The 24684-nt window shown below is 35.6% G+C and overlaps 1 protein-coding gene across 1 annotated transcript in view; it reads right to left on the bottom strand.

Moving 5' to 3' along the window:
• MYO16 (myosin XVI) overlaps positions 1-24684 on the bottom strand; it is a 354523-nt gene that overhangs the window by 200426 nt on the left and 129413 nt on the right. The window contains exon 5 of the mRNA XM_053971244.1: positions 6548-6656. Within this exon, the coding sequence (XP_053827219.1) occupies positions 6548-6656 (109 nt within the window). The remainder of the gene's footprint in view (positions 1-6547; positions 6657-24684) is intronic.

Raw genomic sequence — 24684 nt, 5'->3', positions numbered from 1 at the left:
GTTCTAAAACAGAAAATATATTAGGGAATTTAATTTTAGCTGAAGATTGCTGATCTTTAGTGCTTACAATCTGTATGTGTTGGCATTTTAGTCAGTTCATCAGTTCTTATTGCAGTATATTAGCAATAATTCCTTAATGTCTGTGAAATAGTTTGAAATATTAAAGTCTAGACCAGTATTTTTCTGAAATAATATTGATTTATATCCCTTTATTTTCTTGACTGCACTGAAGAAATTCTAAGGGTTTTTGTCCCCTCATTGGATTACTAGACCTGTTTAAGGGTTTCTTTACCACAACCTCAATACTAAAACATTTTGGTGTACACATTCATTCTTTTTAAGCAAAAACAAATAATCCCAGTGAAAAACACACACAACAAGGATCTTTATTTTGATCTTATTCTCACAACAAGTGCCAGAGTATTGAGAAACATACAAGGAGGTGTACTGTCCGGGTGTTGGCAGTTGTGGGGCTGTAGGGATGGGTTGTGTGGGGAGAGACAGGGGCTGTCCTATCAACTCTAGCAGACCCTCAGCAAGACAGCTGAGCCTGGCAGCCAAGTGTGACCCATGGCAAAGCAGATAGACACTCCTAAAGGAGCTCCATACCTGAAAAAAAACCCAGAATGGAGCAGAGGAAAAGTGTGAAGAAAAGGGGCAGAGAGGGAGACTGCCATGTACCAACTCCCCCACTTCCATGTGCTGCTTGTGATGGTAGAAGAGTTTGGAGTGAAGAAGTGAAGCCTGAAAAGTGTTGTTCTAATTTTTGTCTTTCTGTTTCTCACTACCTGAGCCTATTTCAGTTGACAAATTCCACCAAGTTGAATGTTTAGCCTGTGACAGTAACTGGTAAGCAATCTTGCTGTCCTTGTCAGGAAAGGAATGGGTGAGCAGCTTTGTGGGAGATTTTAGTGCAACCACACCAGATTTTATGGATAGCTTCAAATTAACTTACAGTTTAAATAAAAAATATTTTTGGTATATCTTCCTATCACAATCTAGATTACTGTAAAGTGTCAGGTTTGCAGTAAATGCCCACTACTTTTCTAAATTAGATTTTTCTGCACGTCATATATCCCATATGTTGTTAACTGTTGGCTTCAGGGAAATTCTCCTTATTGTAGTAATTGACAAGTTGGCTATTTCTGGCTAATGTTAAAAGCTGTCTTCTGTGTAGGATTCTGTACTAAGATTTAGCTTCTTTTTTTTTAGGGCTTGCACATGATTTTTGCTCTATATGCAGTTTTCTGAGACACCTGAATATGATCCTTTTAATATTCAGGGAACAAAACAGACCCATTATTCCCCCAGCTTGGAATGGCATAATACATTTTGCTTAAGTGCATGAAATCTCCATTACCATCAAAGGTCAATAACCTTTAACCAGCTATTTTAAATTCATTTGCCCCCACAGAAAGTGAATAAATGTGTAAAATACTGTGTAAAATACTTTGCAGAAAAGCAATACCCATTTTTTCTCATGTGCCTGTGTCACAGTAGAAAAAGGAATACCACCCATACCTTTGAGTAAATATGTTATTTAAATATAGCCAATCTTCAAAAAAATAAAATCACAACAGATGGTTTTCTTTTGCTTAAGTAATTATCTGCTACTGCATGAAACTCTCACTACACGACAGAAAATAAAGCCATTAAATCTGCTTTGAAATCCGTGTGATATGTAGACAGTTCTTTAAAAAAAAAAAGTAAACTTCCAAATATTCTTTTCTCAGATTCAACAACAAGGATGATGTTCTCGGAGTACACAGTTATCCTACTGAAAACTGAAGCCTGAGATCTTTGAGGACAAAAGAGAATATTTTTTTTGGAAATGAATTACAGTGAATGTGGCACCTCCTATGACTTGGCAAATACAGAACCAAGAACTATCTGTCAGTCATTTTTAGTTCATAGCTGAGTGATAGAATCCACTATACAACTAAATACCAAGTAATGAAATGAACAAAAAAGTTGCATTCCTCAAAGTATTAAATATTTAAAACAGACTAATGGAAAAGGAGGAAACAAGGATCATATACCATGATCAGAGTTTCACTGACACAGTTCTATACAATAGAACATTCTGCCTCCAAAACCAGAGAATGCACTGGCAGTCATTTAATGTTTGATTGTTTTAAAATGCAATTAATTACTCAAAAGATTTGCCTTAAAATATAAAGCTATTATTAACCAAAACAAAGGTTATGGAAGGTGCTGGGTGGGCTTTCTTGATGATTTCAATTATCACTCAGGTTTAGAATAAAGCAGGACAAATAGTGGAAAAACTATCACCTTTTTATATTATGTCCTAGGGTGACTTTATGATGCTGGTATCCCTAATTGTCTGTTCTGTTTATGCTGGATATTAAGTTCTGCACCTTAAGACTGGTTCCAAGAGAGAAGTGGGGGGAGAAGAAGCACGGTGTTTATTATCAGGAACTGCACTTGTGTCCCCACATCTTTGTTCTGGACTGTGTTGCCTGCAGTGGGGAGTGGGAGAGAGCTCTTCTTGCTCTTAGTTAGTTTTTAGCTAGCTGAGGCAGAGAAGTTCCCCAGACTGTGGTTTCTCTTTTTCTTGGAACTGATCGGCTCTGCTTGACTGAAAACCCAGAAAAACACCAGGAGCTCGCACCTGGGGCCCACCGGGGCCCAGGACATGGAATTTTCCAGCACAGGAGGGACTGATAAGAGACTGAGTGAGCTGAGCTACACCCCATGACAAGGACTTTCTGAATTTGCCATCTCTTCAGAACAGCGAGAGGTTTTATTGCTTAATATTACTCATTTTATATGCTTCTGAATACTTTGCTTGTTAAACAAACAGGTTTTTTCCATTTTTCTCCAAGGAAATCTTTTCCCAACCAGTTAGAGGAGGGGCCGCCTGAATCTGCTTTCTAGAGGGACACCTTTAGAAGTTTTCTCCCAAATTTACTCTAAACCAGGACACATTATTTTCATTTTACCTCTGAAGGGAGACACGTTCTGAAAGTAAATAGTGAATGGATATGAAGCTGAAGGTGTAAGGGGCAACAAAGAAAATTTCAAATGAAAATAAAATGAAAAGAAATTACATAAAGATGGATTAGCACTGGAATGGGAGCCTAGAGAGAAGTAGAATCTGCAGTCCCACCTGGCCTACTCTCAGTTGGCCTTGCCTCGGCAAATGTTGAAGTCCTTAAGTCATGACTTTCTTTTCACAGCAAAACAGGAACACCAGTAACATGGTAAACCAATGACATCTTGGCACAGAGCAAATTTAACAGCTTTTAGTGGTGTTTTCCTTGTAGCTGGTCAAATTAATAACCCTTCTGTTCTCTATAGTCAGCATTTCCTAGAACTGCACTGTTGGTGATAGGAGTATAGACTACTGAATAGGCACCTACACACAGACCTGTAAATTTAAATATCCTAAAAGTCATCCTACTCAGCATGGTCCCAGCTGGCCATTCTGAGCTCCCTCCATAGCACATGAAAAGAAGCAGGCAGTTTAAATCCTAATTCATGTGCCTCATTACAGATGCCTAGTTTCAAAGCATCTCTTCTGCTCTAAGAAGGGTTTGCTGTAGAGTGGTTACCAGACATGAGATTTAGACAAATCAATCCAAATAGAGTCCTTGAGCTCATGAACCCACTTGGCTCCTGAATGCCCCTTGGACATAATCTAATATGATACAGTTAAGCTGTTTCACATACTTTCCTAAACATAAAGCAGGTTGGTTACTTTATTTTCCCTTCCGTCCGCAATTAGAGATATTTTAAATGAAGCTTACAATAAGCCAGAATTATTACTGAGCAGAAACAATGCTCTTAATATACAGAGGATGTGTACTTCAAATTGTGTTCTCTTAGGTAACTGAAGTCTGCTAATGTCTTTCTTCAGTCAATAATTACTTTCAGTATACAATGTAACATTACTTATATAATATAACAGCAGAGAAAGCTAATTTCTGTACAGGAAAAGAGAATATTTTAATGAAATTGTAATAATTTCATTAGGTTTCAGTAATAAAATCTCCACAAAACAGCCTCATATGTCATATTCCATAACAGTAAAGTATATATGGAAGCTTTCTGGCAGTTGCTAGATGATTACAATAAGCTGTACTTGTGGTACTCCTGTTGCCCTAACAGATCATTTACAAGCAGAATTCAAAGAACTAACTCCAGTTTTAAAATATATAAGTCATTAAAGGCATCCAAGGCTATTGTTATCACTTATGGCTTCAGGTCTTCCGCAGAGTAAATTAAGTTACTTCAAACAATGAAGAGTAGTTCAGTCACTAAGATCTGCAGTGAAATTAAACAGATGCAGTGAACTACCACAATAGTAAAATCTATAAGAAGTTATATACACACTAGACTTCTAAGAACTCTAATGTTTCCAATTAACAATGTTTTCTGTGGCTTCAAAGCTACTTGTTCCAATCTTTGTTTCATCAAAGTAAATTGATAGCTTCTGATTTTCTCATTAGCTAAGCTATAAGGCACCTAATTTTACTTTTCTCCGTGATCTCTGCAATTAGAGGCAATGATTAGAGTATAGTCTATTCTACACACAAATCTCTTTTTAATACTGTGTCTCTTCTTAATATGCACAGCTGAATGGAGAATTGAAACATGAAAATGAAATTAAAACATTTTAGGAATGCAGGGAAGTTCAGAGAATAGGGAAATATTCCTTATACATTGTATTTAAGGCTGAGACTATGGCAGGGTGTTTCTTAATACTACAGGCTGAAGATGGTATTTACTACAGGATCAGCTAATCTTGTATAAAGAGGCTTAGTCCTGACATTGCTCTGTGTTGAGGTATTCATATGCAGGTGTGCATGGGGATTGCTCTCACGAGGAAAACTTCACCAAAACAATCCACAGAGAAACACTCAGGCTGGGAAATTCAAAGTAATTAATACTTACTCATACAGCTTAATTTCCATCCAGAATCTCCATCTCAGTTATTTTTAATCTTGGTAGGTTATACAAACATTTCATAGGTACAAACTAAATTTCAAAAGTCAAGTGCAAAATAAGGATACTTTGAGATGTCTATTGTTACAAGAATAATTTTAGCAGACCAAGCAAAGCTGATGAGAATTTTGACACCGATCACACAAAGACCAAGTTTTCATGCACTACTGCAGTTAAGGGGTAGGATTAATCAATCCTAACAATCTAACCCTAAAATTTGTCAACTTCAGGTTTTATTAGTCAGCAGAAAGAAACAGTCCTGGAAGTCGATTCTCCTCACCTAGCCAGGTTAGAACTAGATGGAGCAATGCATGCATTTCCTATTTCTCTCTATTGACCTAAAGGTCTGCATTAACTTAAGCTTATCTACCTAAAGTTAGTAGAGGTAGATGTCAAACTCAAAATATTTAAGTTTTTTAATTTGGTAACTTCCAGTATTCACAGAATCACTATTTAATAAGGAATAACGCCTCTCCTCTCTACTGTAAAAGAGATACCACTATAAGCAGACTACGTCTTGTATGCTACAGGAGTTTTGTGTGTTACCTGTTAAATAGGAGTCAAAGTATGTGGAACATTTAGACAAATATCTGTGTTTTTCAAGGCAATCAAGCTTTTAGAAGCAAATAGCTGCTTTGCCATTAGAAAAATGGAAAACCAGAGCTGTGAAGGCACTGCTAAACACTGAGAAAACAAAATTATAAAACATGCAATACACTGGATGTGTACAGTATAGGACTTGACACTGTGATTTCCTTGACACTTTCCTTACGAATTCCTTAACAGAATATAATTTAACTTACTTTGTGTTAAAAAGATTCCTTATATGGAGGCAATGTTAAAAATACAATTTTTTACATTTTTACTCATTATACTTGCTTAATGCCTTTTCCCTCGTGTTAAGATGAGACACATACAATATTAAGACAACCTCTCATAGTCAAAGGCAATGTTAGAAATCTCACTTCAGAACTCTTATCTAAGTTTGGAACTGATGAGCAACAAACCCAGTTTTTCAATACAAGTCCTGTCATCTATAACATATTAAATATAATTCATAATAGAAATCTTGCTACAGTATTTTCACAATTTAAAAAATCCCTAAACCAATACTAGTATTTCTGAATGAGGAATACAGTATCATTCAGAATGCATTTTCATTCAAATTATTCACAAAGATTTATTTATTTAGTAGTCTGTCACTTGAAAAAAAAATTCTCTGAAACCATAGATGGAAAAATGAAACAAAATGTGAAACCTAGTCCTTGAATAGTTAAATTAGTTGTTTTAAAATCTTCTCTATTGCTGCAGTTTCTCTACTTTGAATTAACATTCTAACATCTCCATACAAAAGGTCAAAAGTAGTTTTGACAATGACAACTGCCATTAACCTTTGTTAGTTGTTCCAATTTAAACACACTGAAAACATGTGTCATTGCAAATCATCTTCCTCCCCTTCATCCCCAAACTGATATAGTTCAATTGGCTTTGGTGTGACTTCCATCAGCTCAATACACATCTTTATTATTTTTATGACATGTTCAATAAAAGCATTCCAAAAGTTGAAGAGCTGACTTACCATTTTCTTCCAAGTACATCAGAAGGATGCTGCTAGATTCAGTCCCTTCTACAGCATAATCAAGTGCAATATTTCCATTAACATCTTGCAGAAGCACATTTGCTCCAGCCTACAGACAAGAATTAAAAGCACTTTAGGTTTTTGTACTGAAATCTCAAAACACAACTGGGGTTCTTACACAGTCTTATTCAAAAATGTTTCAAAGCTGAAATTCTTAGACAGCAGGCTGATTATAACCTGAAACAAAACCAAACATACAAAAAGGCAAAGAGAAAATGAAGGACTCATGAATGTCAAAAAGGCTGCCTTTGTCTGAGACAGCTGACACTGTTGCCACACTAGCTGTCCAGTCTGGCTTTGCTACACAGGTGTCTGAGTTGCTCATCAGTGAGTTCTGGAATCACCACCATTTGCAGTACAACACTTTAAAGTCAGCTATCACTGACTACAGTCTGCTTTAAAACACTCCACCAGTAACCAGCAGTGGTCAAAAGCTGACAGACAAGCAGCATGGACACCCCTGCAGCAGGGATGGGCAGACAGCTGCTCTGGGTAACCTTGTCAGCTGGCCTGACCTCTTAAGGCCTCATCCATCAATCCAACCTCAAAGAGAACCATCCATTGCTAAATAAAATTGCCATTTATCACCAACTGGGGACAATGAAAATGAGCTTAATAATTTCAACTGTAGTCTCTAAAGAAGTCAGGCTGAAATTTCTCTAAGTTTCATTCAAAATTCAATATAAATGAGTGACAAGCGAGAAGAGTCCTTGGGGTTGAGGAGTAGTAAAATGAACAGATTCATGAGAAGCTTGAAAAGAAACCACCAGCATGATTGTATTTTCTATGTTAAAGATTATTAATGTAAGAATTTATAGGAAAATATATTTTTTTTTTAGTAAGAAAGCTCTCATCCTTGAAAATATCATAAATGTCTGATGGACATAGAAGCTTACATTACTAGTGTTACAATACTAGTGTTACATCAGTAGAAGTTACATTACTAGCAAATTGTCATGTATCTTCTTTAAGAGGTTGTAACATTAATTAATTTCAAATTTCTCTCTATGGCTTTTAGTGGCAAGGAATTATGAAATAAGTGTGACTTCAGGTAAATTTAATTACTTTTCTTAACAGCTTGTATGATAAAGAGTTTAATTAATAAAAATGAGAAGTGCCAAGGACTGCTTTTCTTAAAACCACAGCAGCAGAGGTCAAATGCCATATGAAATTATTAATAGAAGACATGACTGCTTTTTTCAGGAGCTCTCTCTGTAAGTATTGTATCAAAGAAAAACTTGTAATAAGCTCAGGTTCTGGCTCAGCTTGTAATATGACACAAAAAATGAGCAAGTTTATATAAGTTTTATGTTATCAAACTTGAAGCTGAACCGTTAGTCTGAGGTGATCTGAGTTTCCAATATAGTGACCAAAGGACAGACAGGCATCAAAAAATACCTCACCTGTCTCAAACATCTCTTACATCCAATTAGACCATATGCAGCAAAATAATCTGTCCTCTTACAAAACACACTACTTTCTTCTAGTCTTACCTTGTTGCACTGACTGTAAGGGGAGCCTAGAGAGCAAATTTAGATTAGATGTATTTCTTATGAATTTTTAAATGAAATTAGATGAGAGGATTTGACTCTCATGCTTAGTGAAAAGGAATGGAAGGAGACTTACACGTGTAAAATCTTACATTCATTATAGTGCTATGAAAATAAATTTCTACTGTCTGTCCTACCAGATAAAATCAAAAAGATGGTAAGAAATCAAATAAAGGGTGGATTTGAAGATCATAGTATCTTTAGGGGATGGTTTAACAACTATTTATTGCACTTGTTCCACTACTAGGAAGTATGATTTTTGTTTTGCTTTCTACTCACTGACCCATGAGAGTTTTTTGGTGAAGGTAGAATTATGAAAGCAAAACAATTTCATATCTCATTACTTTGCATATAAAAAACCCACACAAAGTCTTGCAGGTATCTATTCTTCCTTGCATGTCAATAAACTCCAGGTAATGTCAAAAGACCATTTTCTACCTTGTTGAGTTAAGAAACCAAAAGACCTTTGACATATCAAATTCAGGAAAAGTAGGATAATTCCTTTGGTCAGCAGCACACTTTTAATTCATTTCTAAGATGTAATATCACAGAAGGAAGGATACAATATGTAATTACTCATCTCCAAGTAATTTTTATAGGGTATTTCTATATTAATTTCTTGAGAAATGTTTGCAATGCTCCCAAGAAGTTTATTTTATGGGTCTAACAATAGTGATTTTTAATATGGTGTATCATCCTTGCCTCCCAGCTCTGCACCATCTGTGAGCTTACTGAGGGTGTGCTCTGTCTCACTGTCCACATCAGGAATGAAGACCTTGAACAGGATTAGACCACGACTAACCAGGGGCTACACCACTAGTGTATTTTTTAGTGTATAAATTGGAGTTAATTTAGGATAGTACAGAGAATACTGCTTTTGCTTTACAGGATGCCATACGAGCTGAACTCTTCCCCCTCAAATAACCTCGGGGAGAAAATGGGGAAGGAACCAGAAAGTCTAAGCACTACTGGAAGTTTTGATTTGCAAGAATTTACAATAACTAGCATGACATCATCACATGTGAACAATCCTCTACAGTGTTCTGTCCCTATAGTAGCTACCCCTTGCCCCTTGGGACAGGCACCCAAGTAAAAATGCAGTCACAAACTCTTAAGGCTATGTTGCTCCAGCTGTATCCAGTGGATCAATGTCTAAATTCCACTAGTAAGCTAAAAGTTGAGTTTAGTCCACATTCTACAGTTTGAAAGCCTAATTAGTGATACTGTTAACTCAGAAGCAATCAATAAACAATCAATCTCCCAACTTTTTTTTTTTTTAATAAATAACTGATTCCAAAACTCAAATTATGATGCGCAGGGGCAAATTTTTCATTAAGTATTTAATTTTTTAGAAAGTCCTAAAACTTCCTTCTCTACTATTTATTATCTGGCCAATATTCCTTCCTACTCTTTCTTATTTCCAGTGTTATGATACAATTTATGATTCCCAAATGAAAAATATATCTAACTACCATTACTCAAAAAACAAAACAAAACAAAACAAAACAAACCCCAAAAACAACAACAACAACAACAACAACAACAACAACAAAAACAAAAAAAAAACCAAAACCACAAAAAACAAGGGCCCAGGAATCTCCATTCTGAGGAATGTGTCCTTATTCAAAGATTTTAAATTATTTATTTCCTTCTGTGTCTCTGAAATCCACAATATTTTTTGTATCAACAGTCTAACTTTATCAGGATAGGTGAAAACCATATGAAAAGCTGTGAGCTTAGACCTTCTCCAGCCATCTCCAGTATTCAGGGACAGAGCTCTAACCACTGGGTTGTATGCCCAGAAATTCAATGATATCACAACAATATGGACAGGAGTGTAATCTGATTTAGGCATTGTTTGAGGACTCCTGACTTACCAAGGTTCCCCAAGGACTTGGGAGAGATTTGGGCATCACGCTGCCTAGGTACTACCTCTTGCTTACCTTCCCAGCTAGGATGTCACAAGTTTTGCACCCAGACAACATTTTGCTCAGAAGGGTTTCCTGCTGGAACTGCTTTCTGAACCAGAGCCAGCATCAATCTACTTTAGGTGGAAATTGGGCAGATTCCTGAAAGTCTGACTATGATTCACTGAAATTCTTGAAATCCTTTCTTGTGTTGCATACCTTAAATTATTCTCTCAAACCTGTGGGCCATGCAGGTTATTTAAATATTTGAAATAACGAAGTAATTTAGCTTTATTAATATAATAGAAAGTCCTAGGTGCATTATAAAATATTTTTAATAAAGAAATGATGATCCAGCAATTGCCTCTGTCACCTAGGATTACCACCATTGGCTTCATGAGGTTTTTTAAAGGCAATCAGAAATACAGTAGACCCTGAGGAATATGTGAATATGTGTGGATATTAAAAAAAAAAAAGAGAAAAAAAAATGAACAGAGGCAGAAAAAAATTAATACACTTGTTGCTATGGAAAAGAAAAAACAAACCCAAAATTTTCTCCTACTAGGAGGCTCCTGCATAGTTCTTACAATGGTTGAATTGTTCTACAGTATGCTAGCTGTGTGCAAATTGTGTAGTCACCTGTCAACCCCATCACAAAACCTGACTTTTTTATACCTACTTATATTCTTATATTAGTAATCTATTTTTATTCAATTCCACATATTCCATATGTATATAACAATATACACTTATACACATGCAAATGTATAAATATTTACATACTATTCTCTCACCTATGTTCATCAATTTCCTGCAGGGATAGGCTAGCATTTTTTCATTAATAGCTTGAAGAATTAATATTTTTCATATTTTTTTTAAATATAACCACATTATTTACACACCACACCATTTTTAAATGTCATTAACCAAGATTAAATGTAGCTCTTCATAAAACATTTGTGGCATTTCACTCCTGTGACATGCATAGTTTAGTTTTTCCCCCTTTATTGACCTACTTTTTCACATTAATTCCATTAGAAGGTTTTGCTCGTTGAAGGATACCCAAGGTTTACATACACACAAGTGCATGTTCTCATGCATGCCACAGCTACTGTGCTAATCCTACATCCTTGCCAAAGTCCTTAGTACACGAACAGTTAAAAAGAAAGCAAAAGTAATCAGGATATAAAGCTCTATTTGTTTAACAATAAAGAAACATACAGGAAATCCCACATGCTCATGGCTCCATGGTGCCAAGCAATCTTGCTCTCCAACCTCAATGGCTTACATAAATTTTCATTTAAGATACCAAATCCCACAAATCTAGCTGGCTCCTCTTTGTGGCTCCTATTAAACTTATTTGAATCTCATTCATTAACAAAGCAAAAGAAATAAAATTGCTCTACACAGTGCTGTGGCTTAGGTCATTAGCACTGGATACCACTTTACACAAATTCACGCTGCTGAACAGATGAAGAGCAGTTTTCAAGGCAAAGCTCAAAAAAAAAAAAAAAGCTAAAGACTTCACCACATTAGGAAACCACAGACAAAGAAATAAAAGATTAAGTGAGATTGAGCAGCTGCTCTCAGTTCAAAAGCATGTCTTCCTTCCAACTCTTTTCAACAACAGATTTTCTGAAGGCAGAAAATGATTTCACAGAAATCACAATACAGCTACTAGAAGAGATGGGGGGAAAGTGATTACAATTATAGATCCTCCACTGACAGTTCCTCTACCTGCTGCCATCATAATTGAGTTTTGCCTGCTTAGTAAGAAGAAAACTGACAGACACAAACTGAGTAACCTCTTTTATATTCTCTTTATGAGCACAAAATGATCTAGAAAATATTTTACTAAATCTAAATATTGTCTCTCATAACACTGATTGCAGACTTAATACTTTCATTTTAACTTTTTTCCACATAAACCTTTAAGGAAGACCTTTCCCCATGATACCATAGATTCTTAAGATATTTGGGAGATAGATAACCAATATCTACACACTCCAGAGTAAATAAAAGATTCCTTTTCCAGAAAAAAACATCAAAAGAAACCCATGAAAAAGGCTGATTCAGGACTAGAAGTCTACCATGAAGGATATCTATTTCTAAATGTTTACTTTTACTCCTCCACCCCCAGGCTTGACAAAGAAATGGAAAGGAATCACAAACATTTATAAGCTATCTACAAAGATATGGAAGTTCAGTACACCCATGGCAAATAGTACAGTCACCTCAAAGATGCTGTAGCTGCAGTTTTGTCTTTATTGACCCTTAATGTAGCTTGCCAAAAGAAAAGGGGAAAAAAAAGACAACATACTTCCCTTGTGGAAGACAAGAGTGTGTCTGATGGAAAAGCATTCTCCAAATAGGGATATCTCAAATAGGGATATCAAATAGGAATAAATAGGGAAAAGCATTCTCCAAATAGGGATATCCCTATTTGGAGAATGCTTTTCCATCAGACACACTCTAGTTAACCCTAGTACCCTCCTTCCTTTCATACATCTTGAAGAAGAGCAAGGAAGTGGAAATTTCACCTGTACAAAAGCAATCCTTTAAAATTCCATTCTTCATCCTTTACAGGAGAATTCCCATCACTGCAGTCTGTGGGGGACACCTGATATTTTATTAAATGGGAATTTCAGTAACTCCAGACTGATGATTTGAGCTTAAAAGTATTATGTTTTACAAATAATAAACTACATCTTCTCTTGGGAAGTTAAGTTACTTGCATTTAGTTAAGTTCCATATCAAAACACCATCATCCCTCAACCATAATGGATGCCATAACTTTTCCAAAATAAAAAGTTTTCGTCAATAAATTCTTATGTACTGAAATCTGAACTCCTAAAAGTATTGAAGAAATGCAAACATGTGCCTCATTAAGTGGGAGTTTCTAAACAGAATTTTTTTTTTATCCTTTCTTTCCAGCGTATCTCTTAGCAAAATAACAAGGACCCAAACTCCATATCTATACATATAAGTTCAGAATTAAAATCTATGGATCACAAATCAAAGTAACAATTGTTAGGTACACTAACAATTGTCTCATGCATGCCTTACATGGGCTCATGTAGCTATGGAGAAAATGCAGGGAACAAATCCTCCTGCTCAGTGGATTTCCTTCATAGTAGGGCATCATGTTAAGGTGTCCACATGAAAACAAATTCTCCCTTAATACAAATAGAAAAGCCTCTCACTTCTGGGACTTGCAGAGAGCACAGCTCTGCCAGCTTGGCTGGCCTAGTGCACCATTTACAGGATCCCTTCCATAACCATGAATCAATAGTTACTGCAGCAGGAGTTTCCACCTCTCACACAGGAAAGGCTGCAATATTACTGTCTGCAATATTTGCTCTATTTCAAGGCTTTCAACTCTGTAAGAGTTGAGTTATACTGTCTATAAACCCATGCCTGTCACATTACCAAAACTATTCTTTCACACAGTAGGAACTGTCTGCCATCTGGATGAGCTTAACTTGTGATATAATAAAGGTCTGAATTCATTTTCAGCATGCCTGATCCCACCCACATCATAAAAATACAAACACAAAGCTCAATCCCTTATGTCTGTGACAACACAGCCTACAGAATCAAAGATGACTTCAGAGCCTTATAAGTGCCCTCCAGGCATATAAAATAAACTGAACTGGATAAAACACACCTTTCCAAAAAAGCACTTTCAATAAATCAGGAGATAATGCAGTGCTGAAAATTTTATGCCAATATTTTTACATAATTGCGAAAATAGATGCATTTCTGTTATTACAAATTTATGTTATGCCACTATTACTCACTTATTTCCATTATACGTACATGCTAAACCAATCAAGGAATGATCATATAAATGCAGTTTGCTATTCACACATCCTTGTGTGAGTAAAGTATTTCAGTTTCTTTGTGGAAAAAATTCCTTTAATTCATGGTTCTTCTGGTTTCCATGTTGCAAAAATGGGCACCAAAGTCTGAATATGCAACTTAACTGCTCATGAAAAGAGATTTACTTTCTTGTTACAGTCTAGAAATTAAGATTTATGGGTGCATGCCAGTGTGCATAAAAAAACATCATAGTATTCCAAAAATCCCAGATGTGTATCTCTGTGACATGCTGGGTAAAAATTGATAAAAGTATGTGTCAATAGAGTGTCTGTTCATAAAAAACATTGTATAGTTGTATATATATAGGATCACCAATGCCTACAAAAATCCCCAATTGTATTTGAAAATGTACTTCTTGGTTGTTGAATTACTTCACAAAATAGTAAAAAAAATAGTACTTTAAAATCGTCCAGGTTCCACAACCATTTTGGCAATCATTTAGTTAATGAATAAAGCATTTTCCTCCTTAAACTAATAGAATGTAGGCAATATCAGTTCACAGAAAAGATTTTTAGTACAGTTAAAAAAAAAAAAAAGGCTGTCATGGCACATATTACAGATTGCTTGACAGGCATAGTCTGTTTGACTAATGCATGCAGAAGATAAAAGAATTAGCACTGATGACTGAAAACGAAAGACCAACATTTTCCCATCTGTTTGTGCACCATGGGGACTTAAATTCCTCCCATCAGCTGGAAGGCATGAAAAAGGCAGAGAAAATCCCACTCAGTTCCAGTATTGAACACTTCTGAAAACACTCAAAGTGTAACGCTTGCAACAGCATCTTTCAAAGTAAAATACAACTAAGTACGCAGTTATGAAATAAAAATTTAAAACCTACTTACAGAAGTGGTCAAATAAAAAAAAGTAATGTACATTTCTCAAGTTACCACTATTTCCATGCCTAGAACTACAATATTCATGAGAACTGGGGAACATTCTATTAATTCTAAAGTCATACAGATTTGTACTTGGATCTTAATCAGACAGTAAGTTGTCTTTCATGGTGGTTCTTCAGATTCTGAATCCTAGTATAAACCACCAAGGTTTCTCGGAATTTAAGGTCTTAATTTCTAAACTAAATATAGTCTAATTTCCTTGATTTAGGATTGATTCTCTCTTCTCCCACACAAATATCTGGAAACGCTGAGAATCATCCAGCTAGTTTGACTAGAAATTGGAAGAACGGAATTATTTTTGTTGTATCCATTTCTGTTTCTTATCTTCCATGCTTCATTCTGAAGTTTTTTCAACAGCTTCAACTGATCATTCTTAATGTCATGAAAATCTGTACCTTAAATGCATGATTGAATTTTGCCATACAATTTGAGCACTAATTGCCTCAGCCTCAATGTGTCTTCATATGTAACCACTGCTCGTTTTATAACTGTGACGAAACAGGTCTTAACAACAATACTTTTGCTTTTATTTGCTATATGTGCATTCAAGCATGAGACATTTTAGTTTAGCCACAGTGTAGTGCAAATGAATGTAGAGTTTCTGGTGGGACAGACCATGGGCAGGACATATTCAGTTCTAGGGCTCCCACATAACTATGAGTTTAAATATCCAATTCTCCAGTCTGTGCACATATGTTTTACTCAACCAGAAATTACAGGAAGCAATCTTACTCTCAAGATATGCACTTGTCTTAATACGATATAAATATTTCAATATTTTACCTGCCAAAAAATTTCCTTCCATTGAAAAAAAGGTGTTACATTAAAGAGCAGTTAATGAAGAATTATATATCTATGATTTCCGTCTCCAAAGGCAAATATGACAAAAAAGAAAACAATAACTGTGTTTATTTCTCACTTTTCTACTTTATGGAGTCACCTCTTGGTTCAAAATACATGTTGCACAGTTTCAGTGAGGGCTTCTCAGAAAACAGACAAAAATATGAGACATTAGGGTACCAGAAGGTCTCTAAGAGCATGAAGACACTCTTTTTAGCTTAGTATGCAAAAAAAGAATTTTATTTGGAAAAATTATATGAATTGGATGTACCTGTTTGAATGTCACAAAAATAAGTTGACATACTTTTAACTCTTTTAAAATCATTTTATCTGAAAGCATGAAAAAAAGAAAAAAAAATTTCTCACTGAAATTTTGCATTTTTATTGAAAGTTGAGGTAGAATAAAGAATTGAAGAAATTATAGAAAACTCGACTTGCATGCTATATATAACAAAAAAGTTCTCTTTGCCCAGAATAGCATTCTCATTCTGTTTTATTATTAAGACACTGCCGCAAAAATCCAAAAGATCAGAATGAGGTCAAAAAAAGGATAGTTGAAGTACAGAAGGAGGGGTATTTGACTTGATATTGCCAGCTCTCAAATTATTTGGCAAGAAAAGGGAATTAGAAAGGAAACTTCAAAGACCATTGATGACTAAAGACTAAAATTTTCCCATCTGTTTCTGCACATGGGACTTGCAAACTTCCCATCAGTAGCAGAGCTTACGGAAAAAAAGAAATTATTCGAGCACTGAATGTCTCTGATAACAGTATAGAAGCACGCTTTCTTCTAATTTTATTTTAATTGTAATCATTAAAAATTATGACAGGCACACAGAAAAATGATCAGTCCCTCTTATATAATACTCCAACAAAAGGTCACTTTTTGAAATTATTGCCTTTTATTTTTAGAACACATAGAAAGAAAATCTCCTTCACCCAACAGGGAGTGAGCCTTTGGAATTGTCTGTCAAAAAGTCTTTTAATCTGACACCACAGTTAGAGTTAACAGTTACTTCATAACCATTAAGAAAGCTTGCAATTACATAAGGTCAAACAAATCTCATACTTTAGGAATTAAAAAGATCATTCCCTGGGGTTAGCAAGAACAGTCACTTGTGTACAAAATTGGACAGTTAGTAAGGCATAGCTTTATTGTAAGCAAAATGGAGATGAGAAACATCCTCTGTACTGATAAGTACAAATAAAATCCTCTGTACTGATAAGTACAAATAAAAGACATCAAGGTTAAAGTTTTATTAATACATTTCCTTACAAAGTTCTATGTGTTTGTATGTATATACATGTATATATGCATGCATATATGAGAAAGTAGTCAGACACATACACACACACACACACATATATACATACATATACATATTTATACACACATAGACTCCAAACAAAACCATGGGAGAAACTTCTGCCTAGCAGCTTCACTTGAAAGAGTTTCCACCCCTGGCACACCACAGATGAGGGCAGAACAAAAAAAAAAAAAAAACAACCACACCGCTGCAAAGAAAGGAATTTGATTTTGATAGCTCAGTAAAGATTGCAAGTTGTTTTTTGAAGAGCTTGTAGTTTACAGGTTCAATGTAAATAATATAAATGTAGAAAGTCTATATAGGGGCAAAACTTAAGGCCCTGTTTAACCTGATGGTCTTCTCCTTAATCCCCACAGTTTGGAAAGCCATCTTTCCTTCCTGTCTATGCACATTGCCATATCCATGTCTATGTATTTATGTAACTTGGGAAATTGCTGAATGTTGAGATGCTGAATGTTTTGATTTTCATTCTGCAGTCCATTTTGAGATCACATACACACGTGTGTGTGCCTATAGTGTGTATATATATGTGTATGTGTGTAAATTAAATACACTTGAAATGGCACACCCGAATAAACAGCACCACTTCAGGTATGACATCAGATCTTACCATTTTATTAATGCAAAGAAAAAAGTCAGAGCCCATGTTAATGCATATACACACACAGTAAAAAGAAAGAAAATCTGTATTACATGTCTCTGGTGTAAAAAGCAGGAGATTAAACAGTGTGCAATAAACAATAGCTGTGTACAGCACATAGTTTCTGCAAAGATAAATGTATCATGCAAGGAAGTAAGAGTACAAAACTGCAATTTTAACTCAGTTAATCTGCATTTTTGTTATGAGACAGATTAATTGTGTTGATTGATAACATAAACATGCTCCCAAGTGTACAGGGAAGGGACTGTACAGTAGCTTAATCTGCACTCAGGGTGATGCTGTCTTGCTGGTTAGTAATTAAATCTAGATCTTCTAGAAACAAATCACTGTGTGAAATACCAAACCTGTTTAGGGATTTTAGTATGCCAGTCACCTTAACACAAACCAGGCTTCTCAGAACATCAGCATATAATTAGAGAACTCATGAGAAAAGCAGAAAACTCTATTATTTTCCTGTGCTTGGATAATGAATAAAGTGAAGTAGACAAGAAAATCTTCCTGTCATAGTCAGCAGTAACTTGCTATGTGGGACTGCAGCAAGTTATTCCCTAATATAACAGTGGGGGAAATATACATTCCATGCTAAAGTTTGAAATTGATTATATGAAAAGAAAAACATATGCTTATAAATCCTAGCAATACAAGTATAACCAGAGCTGACATTTATATATTAACAAAACATAAGCCTCCAGGTCTATTTGCAATAGTTGGTCTTTGTGGATTAATATATATATTGGAAAAGTGATGAAATTTTACACAAAATTGAAATAAATACTTCAAAGACATAATGCTGTGCCATCCATCAAGGATTTGTCTATGTGTTTTATCAGACAAATTTTTTTCCTGATGTCCATAAAGTGTAATTTTTGCAGTCGATGTTGAAGTGATAGGCATTAATCTATCAACTGCCTATTACCTTGCAAAGAAACAACTGTCCATAATCAATCCCTTAGCATTCTCTGGTCTTCATTCCAGAAAATGAATTTTTCCACCTTCCAGTATCGTCATAATTTTAAGGAACATCCATCCTTCTTCCCAAAAAATGCAAGTCAGTAATCTTGCAGTATTCACTAATTCAACAAATACTTTCCATTATTTAACATTTGGAAAAATATTATTTAGTGTGTTTTAAAAATTCACAATATATCATTGTTTCTAATTGGAGTCAATTGAAATTTAAGACAAGTCTGATTTCATAAACTTCAACTTCAAATAGCTGAAGATACAGCTGTTACTTAGAAATAATATAAAGGCTAGTTTTCTCCTGTGCTTTCATAAGCCAGCTTTTATACATTTTCCAACATCTCTTTAGTCTTTCATCCTTGCAGGCAGCAACCACATCTTGCTTAAACTCATTATCAAAACAGAAAAAAATAAAGTACACTGAACCTTCCATTATTTTTCTTTTCATGACTTTAACTCTTACACTTCATTATCCAAACCAGTCTCATTATTTTATATTGTTCTACACTGAACCGGATTACCTACTTTTTCCACACATAGTCCACACCAATTATTCTAGATTTGGAAAATCAATGTTCTTTCTCCACCTTTCCTATTCTAACTGAAAAGTCTTCAAATGCATGTGCAAACCTGAGTGTTTTAATGACCTTCATGCCACCTCATTTATTAGTTCCAGTAACCCTGCACTGTTACATTTTACCTAAACCATCTGTTTTCGATATGTAAGCCAGTTTTTCCTGCAGCAGTTTTCTTTACAATGACTTTACATCAGTCTTTATGGTGGCATATCAAGGTAAGTTGTCCTTGAACTTTTGATAAATTGTATCAGCGCTGAAATTTCCCCTTCTGGCTCACTCACAAATTCAAGAATTCATGAATGTTCATTTGATGGTTCTTTTTTCAGAGGTTCATGCTCCCAAGCCCATCTAAATTATGCATTACAAACTATGCCATAGTGATATTTCATTCCGGTATTTCTGAAATGAAAACACACAAAAAGCCGTATACAACTGAGAGAGGAGGGTATTGGTTTGAATGGTTTGGGGATTTTTTTTTTTGAAAATTCAGGGACAGCTCTTATCCAAATAAATAATATGTTAAATAATATATTAAAAAAATATTTTATTCAGTAAAGGTACAAATTTTTTAAAAATATACTACTATTATATTTTTAATGAGAAAAATTGCATTGAATACTTCATCAAAAAATTTGCTTAAATCCTAGTGATATGGTGATTCAAGGTCTGGTTCTAAGTTCAGTTTACTTCAGTACTTGATGTCAAAATCAAGTCAAAATCTGTCACAGTTGGAAAATATTGCTCAAAAAAACATATAGATCCAAATAAAAGTAGTGTACTGTTTGTCATGATTATGAAATTATACTGACTTTCCAATCCCATATACCAATTAAATACATGGTTTATATTTAAATTTGGCTAGGAAATGTCCATCTTCCCTGATGCCAGCCCTTTGAAAACAGCATTTCCTAGCATTAAAAAAAAAAAAAACATGCTTGTCCCAATGAAAATCCAGAATATTTTTTTAATAATAAATACTTCTGAGGATCACAGTTAATTACCGATCTAAATGCCATTCTCAACTTACTTCTAGAGACTAAACATCTAGCTGTTGTGGCTTCTTTTTGTAAGAAAAAAAAGCCTTTTTTTTTTTTTTCTCCCTTTGATTTCATCCTATTTGGCCATTATGTATTTTGCTTTCAAATATCTGGAAACAGTATTAAAAACAAACAGAAATATTTCAAATGCTTGGAAAATGGTTTATTTGCCCTGTACTGTACTTCTCTTTCTGAACTGTGTTCTTTCATAAACTTTTCTCCTGTCTGTTTTTGGGCTATAAAAATTTAGCATAGTCTGACAGGCATCAAATATCTACCATGTAACTTTACTTGCTATTTTTTTTTCACAATATTACAATTTTAATATCCTCTGTATGTTACTTTATTGTCTTAAGAACACAATCAGAATAATTATATCCACACAGCCTTCTGAATAGCTATCATGTGGAAATATAATACTAGAATGTATCTTATGAAGCATCACTTGGGTAATGCAGGTAACACATAACCCATAATCTCATTCACAGTTTTAAGATCAATTTTAAAGCCAATTAGGGATCAAGTTTGGTTTTTTTTAATCCCTATTACTCCTGCATGGAATGCTGCTTTCCAACATGTGTCTCCTAACATTAAGAAAGCTTAGTTTAATTTCTGTCTTTATTGTTAGACACCTTTGCAATCATTTGCTTTCATGCTAGCAGTAACTTCAGGTTTCAAAAGCTTTTTCTTACCTCTTCCTCTATCCTGATATATTTAGAGAAAATTTTACAACCTCCCTGATTTGATTTTTTTAAGTAGAACATATTATTTTTACTCCCTTCTCTTAAGATAAGCTTTTTACTCTCTTATCCTTGCAGGTTTCCTTGGTAAAATTTCCCATTCCTGAATGTGACTGTAGATAGCTAACTGCAGGCTGTCATTACTTGGACAGTAGCAAAACCACTCTTCCCTTTCTCTTGGCAACATCTTCATTCTGACAGATCCAAGAATCTGTTTTTCCCCACCTGCAGTTACATGTTTGCAGCATAAAATTGTCTTAATATTTACTAAAGCTCTGAGTTATGTTTTCCAAATTTCCAGCTGATGGTTCCTGAGCATATCACAGAAATGTCTGTTGCTCAGAGCATGACCTTGTATTTGTACTCTGAAATTTCAAGCCATTTTTATTACTTAGGTCTTCAGAGATACCTTATGGTTTCTGCACAACATTATAATCCTCACCCTAGCAGATAAGACATTGCAGCATTGTCTTTGACATATTTCATTATCATACCTTTATTTTTCCTCTCAAGGTTATCACTCAAAACTCTAAACAAAAAAATGTCATAGGACCAATCCTAATGAAAATTCGGAGCTCTCAGGTCCATTTCTCTATTAATAGCTAGGCTGTTGTCTTGTTACCAAGTTCTTCACTACCAAGCAACTTTTCACTTCTGCAATTTAACTAAGAGTTTTCCTCAATTCCCTAGCTACTCCATGAGCAGCTCACAGAGTAATTATGTCAATGATTCAAGCAGAGGCCGCTTGGCATGAAGAATGAATTTCACCTTCTACAAATATCCCCCAGTGGTGGAACATCCCCAAACTATGAAGAAGACTTCATAGCACAAAACTATGTTTACTGAAGATCAAAGCCAGGTGTTGATTTTCATTATCTTTTCATTCCTTGATCCTCTTTCTCTGGGGAAAAAGAGAATTAGAGTGAAGTTTATGCAAAATTCCTCATTTTTGTGCATGTTGTCCATCTCTCAGCATACTTTTCCTGATCTGCTCCAGCCAAAACTGGGGTTTATACTTTTTCCAACAGGTCTAACTCTCTTTTGCCTCCAGGAGCTTTTGTTTTCTCAAAATGCTCTGATGTTAAGAACTCCAGAGTATAGAGATCTGCTGCTTAATAGCCCTGGTCTGCATCCTAAGTCTCATCCCCAATCCCAAATGTTTTCCACCTGGACAGAGGGAGGGAGGATGAGACAGGGGGAGGGACAAAGGGAGGCAGAGAGGGAAATTGTATGTGTGTGTGTGAGATTTCTAGAGATCAAAGAAGTATTTACAGACTCTTACATCTTACTTTCTGTGTCTACTTCCCATGTAAAAAGGCTTTGATTTATATAATGATTTAGCATTCTTTGTACAGTGAACTGCAGATTCTACTTCACTGGTTATTTCTGCTGCCAATTGAAGTTCAATGCTATTTCTTTTCTCTTTATATTATCCTAATTTCTTTTCTAGGCTATCTCATTACTTTCATGGTAGTGCTCAAAGTTAAATGCTTTGACCATTTTGCTGTATCCAGTTAAGTTCCTATACTTATCTCTCCTTAAACCACCTTTAGTGCTGCATGACTAGCTAGCTTCATCACTTTTTGTCAGTCTTTATGGAGGACTAATATTTCTACAATTTCCCATGAGTGTTGCCATCTGGTGTTCAGCAACTAATTAAAAGACATCACCTAGATTAGTTAATTAGTGGCCTCCATCTAGGTTAGTTTTATGTTATCCCAGCTAGTGATGATGAAAGGCTATAAGCCAGTAGTACACACTCTCTGGAAGTTCCCTCCTACACTTCTCACACATCCACCAGCCTCTGCAAACCGAGTGAATTCAAATAGATACCCACAGCTTCCACAGAAAAAAAATGCTATTTAAATTTCCTTACTACAGATATTGGTAACTGCCTCTAGAAAGACAGAAGAATCATTTTTCTTTTGGACTACATGATCATTTATACTATAAACTGTTAGCCACTGTCTCCTGATGGCCTCTAACTGCTCTTTATTCTTTTCCCTTCCCTGCTTCCTCTCACATTGACTCAAAGGAGGAAGTCATACTGAGCAAGATTGAGTGGGAGAACAGAATTGCTTCCTCTGAGAAAGGAATTGTTTCTGGAACTGTGAAATAGAAAAACCTTTCTTTAAGTTTTAAAGATAATGGCATTTTGATAGTTCATCTCTGCTTGCTAACACAGCCTGATGCAGTTGCAAAGAACAAGGGCAACATAGCTATGTGACAGCTGTCTGATTATATGCCTTCAGATATGTGCTATTCCCAACTGCATGGGGGAGCAGAAAAGAGAGTACAGCCCCATAAAGACTTCCTTTCTACTCCCACCAGGAAGTCGGTTCATGTGAATTTTTTCCAGTAAAAATATATCTAGTTTTGGAAAGGGGATTTTACACCAAAATCAAACATGGCTTACACATACAGTGGATAGTATTACATACCTGACACTGCTCATCTATTGTTGCTGTAAATCTAATAAATGATTTTATGGCAACTCCCTTTTGCACACTGCCAAGCACAGATTTTCCTAAGTTCTTAAATAGGGGAGTGAAAAAATATTCAGCCTCATTTTTTTTTTTAATTTGTACTTTTAGCTCTCTATGCCAGATTTGCATTTTGTGCTTCAATTCTAGGTTCCAAGAAGTACACAATGAAACATTTAATTAGTTAGCAGACAGAAGGTATACTTACTTTTCCTTGTAAGGTCAGTTTTACAAAATGTATTGAGAATGTTCTGAAGATGTAGTACTGTAGTACTGATCTCTTCTTTTCTAGTTAATTAAGTGCCAGGTTTATCACAGTAATGCTTTCAGTTCTATGAATGAATAAATAAAGACTAAATCTCTACTGTGCCACATACTGTACAAACACCAAAATACCATCTCCCTCTTCCTAGTTTCATTTGACAAGACCTGCATTGAAGATGGGGAAACTCTAACATTCATGTTGCCCACTAAAAAGTGCCTCCTGACAACAGTAAAGTAAGCGAAGTGCACTATAAAAACACAAATCTCATCAACTTTCTTTTTCATTGTTGTTCTCAACCTCAGGTCAGTCAACATCAAAATATTTCATGATTCTTTCGGAGTGCAAGGAGGAAAAAAAAAAACACCCCCAAAACCAAAATCAAAGAAGCCTCAGCCCGCTTCCAACCTCATGTGGACGAAAGTGGCGATGGGACCAGAGGGGGAGCGGGATGATATAGGGGTGGGACAGGGAGGACAGGGAGTCCTCCCGCCCAATGAATACAGACACCGTGGTGATGACTGTACCACAGCGACCAACGGGAACACGGCAGGGGCGGACACGGGGCTTCGGGGCCAGTGGGATTGAGGGAATGGGGTGACGGACACGGAATCCTCAGGAGTTGGCAGGGAGTGGTTACAAGAGTGACAGGGGGACACTCCAATGGCAGGCAGCCTGGGGCTAATCACCGTGCGGTGGGGGAAACACAGGGGATGCACGAGGGTACACAGAACCAGCAAATTAACAAAGATCAGAACCCCTAATCTGAACCCAAACCCAGGATGCAACAAAGGTACAGTAGAAAAGAAAAATCATAGTAATCAACTTGTAATGTGTGGGCCAAACTGTACAGCTCCATGGTGATTACCTGTGCTGTGCTCTGAAATTAGTGTAAACAGCAAATCATAAAGAAACCTGTGGTTTGCAACACAACCATAGTTATCTTG

The sequence above is a fragment of the Vidua macroura genome, chromosome 2, assembly GCF_024509145.1.
Source record: "Vidua macroura isolate BioBank_ID:100142 chromosome 2, ASM2450914v1, whole genome shotgun sequence".
NCBI lineage: Eukaryota > Metazoa > Chordata > Aves > Passeriformes > Viduidae > Vidua > Vidua macroura.
This window is presented reverse-complemented; position numbering and strand designations above follow the sequence as displayed.